Source organism: Belonocnema kinseyi, chromosome 7, assembly GCF_010883055.1.
Source record: "Belonocnema kinseyi isolate 2016_QV_RU_SX_M_011 chromosome 7, B_treatae_v1, whole genome shotgun sequence".
Classification (NCBI taxonomy): domain Eukaryota; kingdom Metazoa; phylum Arthropoda; class Insecta; order Hymenoptera; family Cynipidae; genus Belonocnema; species Belonocnema kinseyi.
This window is the reverse complement of record NC_046663.1, coordinates 83042747-83047698: the sequence shown is the minus strand read 5'-3', so window position 1 is coordinate 83047698 and position 4952 is coordinate 83042747. Positions and strand designations below refer to the sequence as shown.

Here is a 4952-nt window from a genome sequence, read left to right as displayed (position 1 = left end):
TAGAGCTCCAAGGAGATTATGTTGAAAAATAAAAAAAAATGTACCCAAAAAAAATTGTTTTTATACTTCATTCTAAGGACTTATTGAACTACCCTCGTAAATCCTACATAGATTAGTTTGAAATTGTAAATTTTTTAAGTGTTCTGAATTTATATTGGTTAACAACTACAGTCTCCGGATTTCACATTTACAATATATTTTCGAATGTTTCAACTTTAAGTTTTAATTCTAAAAATGATATAATATAATAAATAATGTTGCAAATTGAAAAACTGAAAGTTTCATTACACGCGATATCATATTCTAGTTATAAATATAAGAATTAATTTCATAGAAAATGGGGTAGTTCTTCGAGAAAAGGGGAACTTAAAATAAAAGCAGAAACGTAGGAGAAAGAATGTGACCCTTCAGGGTGGCCGTTTTAATCGAATAAAAAAAATTCCCGTTCATTTCCCGGTTTTTTCCCGATTCGCAAACATTTTTCACGGTCTATGAAATTTAAAAATCAAACTATATTCTAAACATGTTTTCAGATAAAGTAATAAAAAATAAGCAACAAATGAAAGCATTCAAAGTGGAACTGTTGAATTCCAAATTTTGAAATTGAAGGTTAAAAGTTTTTCAATTGAAAAATGGAGTATTTAAATGCTCAAAAATTTTCACGTATAAAATGGAAGATACTAACACTTTTCAATTAAACAATGTTAAATGAAATGCAAATAAACTGCAAAATTTAGAATTTTTATCAATTACAGAGTTCAAAGATTCAGATTAAGTTCCAAAAATATAAATCAACGTTAACATTTTCAATAGTCTAAATTAAACAATCAAGCAATGAACTTTAAAAATTTCAAAATTATATTATTTTAAGTAATTTTAAGCTAGGCACAATAAAAATTGAAAAATAATTTTTTTAACTTAACATTTTTAAAATTATTTTTGTTTTAAATAGTCTAGGCATCCTTTAAAAGTTTAAAAATTTTATTTCAAAATCTTGAAAAATCTAGAAGGGGTTTAAAATTTTTTCAAATTGAAAATCATTTTTGAATTTTTTGTCAGAACTTTTAAATATATTTCAAAATGAATTGAATTTTTTCTATAACTTTTAGAAAATCCTGAGAATTAAAAAAAACGTAAATTTGAATTTATAAATAACAATAGAACACTTATTATTTGTAAAAATATTAGAGTAATATTAAGAGATATTTAGAAGTTTTAAAAAGATTTGAATTAAATTTGGAACTTGAAATAATTTGAAATACTTACAGCCGACTTTAAAATAAAATTTAGATTTTTGCAGATTTCAAACAAAAAATTTAGAATTTTGTTAAGAATTGTGAAAGTCTACAAAATAATAAAAATTGTCTTGAGGTTCTCAGGAAAATTGAAAATGATTTTTCACTTTGAAAAATTATTGTAACAAAAAGTTTAAGAACATTTTAAGAGATTTAAAAAATGATCAAAGAACATGAAAGATTTTAAGGATTTTATTTAATTTTCTGGATTTTCAAAAATTGTAGGAAAATTTCGATTAATTTTCAACTATATTTAGAAGTTCTGATAAAAATGTTAACACACTTCGTTTAAATTACTTGAAATAATTTGAAGTTTTTAATTAATTTTAAATCTTTTCAAAACTTCTACATATCTCTTAAAATTTCTCAAATTTGCTCTACAAATAATAAGTGTTCAATTGTTATTTATGCGTCAAAATTTAACAATTTCACTTATAAATTAAACACTTTTTAAATAGAAAAATTAATATTGTAACGCTAAAAGATTAAAAGTTCTTCGAAAATCTAAAAATTCAAATCTTTCTATGTAAAACAATTCAGTTTCAAATTGTTTTCTTTTAAATATTTGGTTTCAATTTACTCGTCTTAAATGAACAGTGAAATATTGCTAAATATTAAATACTTATTCTCTTTTTACATTAAGAAATTTCAAATTAAATAGGATAAAAATTAAATAATTTAGACTCACAATATTTTTAATTTAATAAAAACCTTTAATTATGACTATATTATTATGGATTTATTTTCAAATTGAAAATAGTAAAACGCACGTTTACGTTTATATAAAATAATAATATAAAAGAATACCTGAAACTCCGAATTAAAAATATATTATTGATGCATCATGAAAATTTTTATTTAGAAATAAAAATTATCGAAATAAATGATATATTAATTTCGATTATTAACAAGACTTTTGGATTCTTAAATTGTTTGGTCAAATCAATTATTGTTCAGATTTCTATACTTAGATTACAGATCCATTTTACAAATTATTTATTTATTTATATTTACAGTTGATAAAATAAAACTATTTTTTATCAAAAAATTTCAACTTCAAATGCTTTCAATTTTTAATTGTTTAAATATTCAAAAATTCACTTTAATTATTGTAAAAACTGTTAAAATCGAACTTGGGCAGGTTTTTCTTCTTAAAATTCGTAAAATTCCCGGTTTTCCGGTCCGGCGACCATCCTGTTTTTTAGTTTAAAAAATTCGATTTTAAAAACTTCTAATTTTTTATGTTTTTTTAACCTTTAAAACTGCATTTTAAAATACTTTAAATTAAAATTTATGCTTAAACATTAAAAATCTAAAATGGAAAATTTTTAAAGTGAAAGATTTTCGAATGAAGCATTCTAAACTAAATGATATAATAGTTTATAAAAATTACAAGTTATGAAATTATTTAAAACCGCTTGAAATCACAGTTGGAAGAAATTTGCATTCTAAAAATTTTGTAAAATTCTCGGTCAAAAAATAAATTCACTGTCATTTCCCGGTTTTCCCCGGTCCCATAAAGTTCCCGGTCATTTTCCAATTTTTCAGGTTTCCCGATCCAGCGGCCACCCTGCCCTTGCAACATTTAAACAAAATAAAATAAAAAATAGTTTTTAGAGAAAATTGAAAGCCCTTCTGAGATAAAAATGAAGAACAAACCTGATCACGAAGTTCGGTGAGTTGTTGTGAAAGACATTTAACTAATGTTTGCGTGGTTTCCAGTTGCGACTGCAGACTTCTGAGTTCGACTTGTTCGCCCTCGCCTTCATCGGCAGCCAAAGATTTCGCCCTCAGCCGTGGAAACCAATCGAGATTTCGATCCTGTGAAAGTACATAGAGCTTAAAGAAATGCACTTTGAGAAAATTTTTCGAGCTCTATGAACGATTACCTTAACCATCGCGTAGACGTAGGATTCGGGTCCTGTAAATTCAGTCGGATCCTTGACCTTCACCAGAACTATGAAGTAGAGGTAATGCCACATATTATGCTCGTGTTTCACGTGCTCTTCAAATGAGACAGTTTTGTTATCGAAAGCCGATCTATTCAACCCTGAAAATATTAAATTAAATTCTAGAGAGTTTAAAATAGTTTCCAGTTATTCAGTTCTCCAAAATATGCGAGGAAAATAAATTTCTACACGTTAAATCAAGCATTAAATGAAATAAAATAAAATATCCTCCGCTAGGATTCGACAGACTACTGCTCTGTCAAATGAGCTACAGTTGTCCAGGTAACGAAAATTCCTGGGATCGAATCCCAGCGGAATTGAAAGGCGCTTCTTTTTTCACCGAAAATATTGATTAATAAATTGAGTTGGAATGATAGTTTTCTGGTTTACGATTAGTAAAACGACATTTTTCTAATAGAATTGATCAGAATTATTAAAATGAGAATCTTAGATTAAAATAGTTGAACAAGGATTTTTATAATCATCGGCATAGAAGATGATCTACATACCGCAAATGAAACAGGTGTTTTTCAAAATCAGCTCTTTTTGTTGTTTTTCTGATCTGAGATCCGCAAAAGTATCGATGATGACACCAAAAATCAGGTTGAGAACGATAATTATCACTATAAAGAAGAACAGCAAATCGTAAACGACTCGGGCGACAAACAATGGTTCCTGAAACGTAAATAGTAGTTTTCAATTCAGAAACTGATCATTTAAAATTAAAATTATTAAACTATTCTAGTAGTAAATAATTCAGAAATACGGGATTGTCACTCAATAAAAGTTTTTATATTCCATGCAGATTTCAGATGTTCCAGATCAAAGTTTTAAAACTTCTAGCCCAGTTTCTGTTAAATCATTAATTTATATAAATTCAAGAACTGTTTTATCAATACTAATTCTGACGATACTTTCATTTGAGTAGAAAACTGTTATAAAGGAAACATTTTTACATTCTCATTCCTGAGAATGTAATCGTCCAAATTTTCAATATCTGGCTTTTAACGGATCTTTACGTTTCGGCACTCACAGAATCCGAAAACCATAAAATTTCATCGGTGTCTGTCTGTCTGTATATCTGTATGTATGGTTACCTGAATGTTGTAGCCATGCTAACTTTTGAAGGATTTGTCCAATCGAGTCCGCATTTGATACACTTCTGACGGTCCCCAAAATAAAGGCTAAGTTCGTTAATCAGGTATTTCGAACCAAAATTTAAAAATTGAGTGCATTTTCAAAATTTTGAAATTTTTGTTTTTGAAATTTTATAAATTTTGTCAAAGTTTCTTATAGACGGGTAAAAGACTTGCAAATTATCCAAATAAAATTTTTAATTTTGATGAAAATTAGAAAAGTTATATACTTTTCAAAAATTTGAAAATCTTCAAAAAATAGAAAAAAATTATTTTTTCATGGATCCAAAAATTTTTACTAGAGAATAAGTATATTCTTAAACTATTTCAGCCGAGTTTTTTGATAAGCCCACAATTTTTAAAAATTAGAGCCTGTAGAATCTAACAGTAGAGCGCGAAGCACGATTATGGCAGTGAGAATGTAATCGACAAGGCCGTAGGTGCTTTGAGAATCTTCTTTAGTGTCAAATTAAAAAAAAGGTTCAGGTTTACTTCATTATTGTAGGTTATGAGGGGTTTGAATTACAGTATTTGAAATAATATATATATATATAATATATTTTATTTTTTCA

At 26.6% G+C, this 4952-nt stretch overlaps 1 protein-coding gene across 5 annotated transcripts in view; it reads right to left on the bottom strand.

Annotated features, from left to right (window-relative positions):
• The window catches only part of LOC117176035 (inositol 1,4,5-trisphosphate receptor), a 149557-nt gene that overhangs the window by 2738 nt on the left and 141867 nt on the right, over positions 1 to 4952 (bottom strand). For 3 of the 5 annotated variants that reach the window (XM_033366010.1, XM_033366011.1, XM_033366012.1), the window contains 3 exons: positions 3754 to 3925; positions 3185 to 3345; positions 2955 to 3116 (listed from right to left, as the gene is read on the bottom strand). In XM_033366010.1, the coding sequence (XP_033221901.1) occupies positions 2955 to 3116; positions 3185 to 3345; positions 3754 to 3925 (495 nt within the window). The remainder of the gene's footprint in view (positions 1 to 2954; positions 3117 to 3184; positions 3346 to 3753; positions 3926 to 4952) is intronic. The other 2 variants (XM_033366013.1, XM_033366014.1) reach the window with 1 other exon arrangement.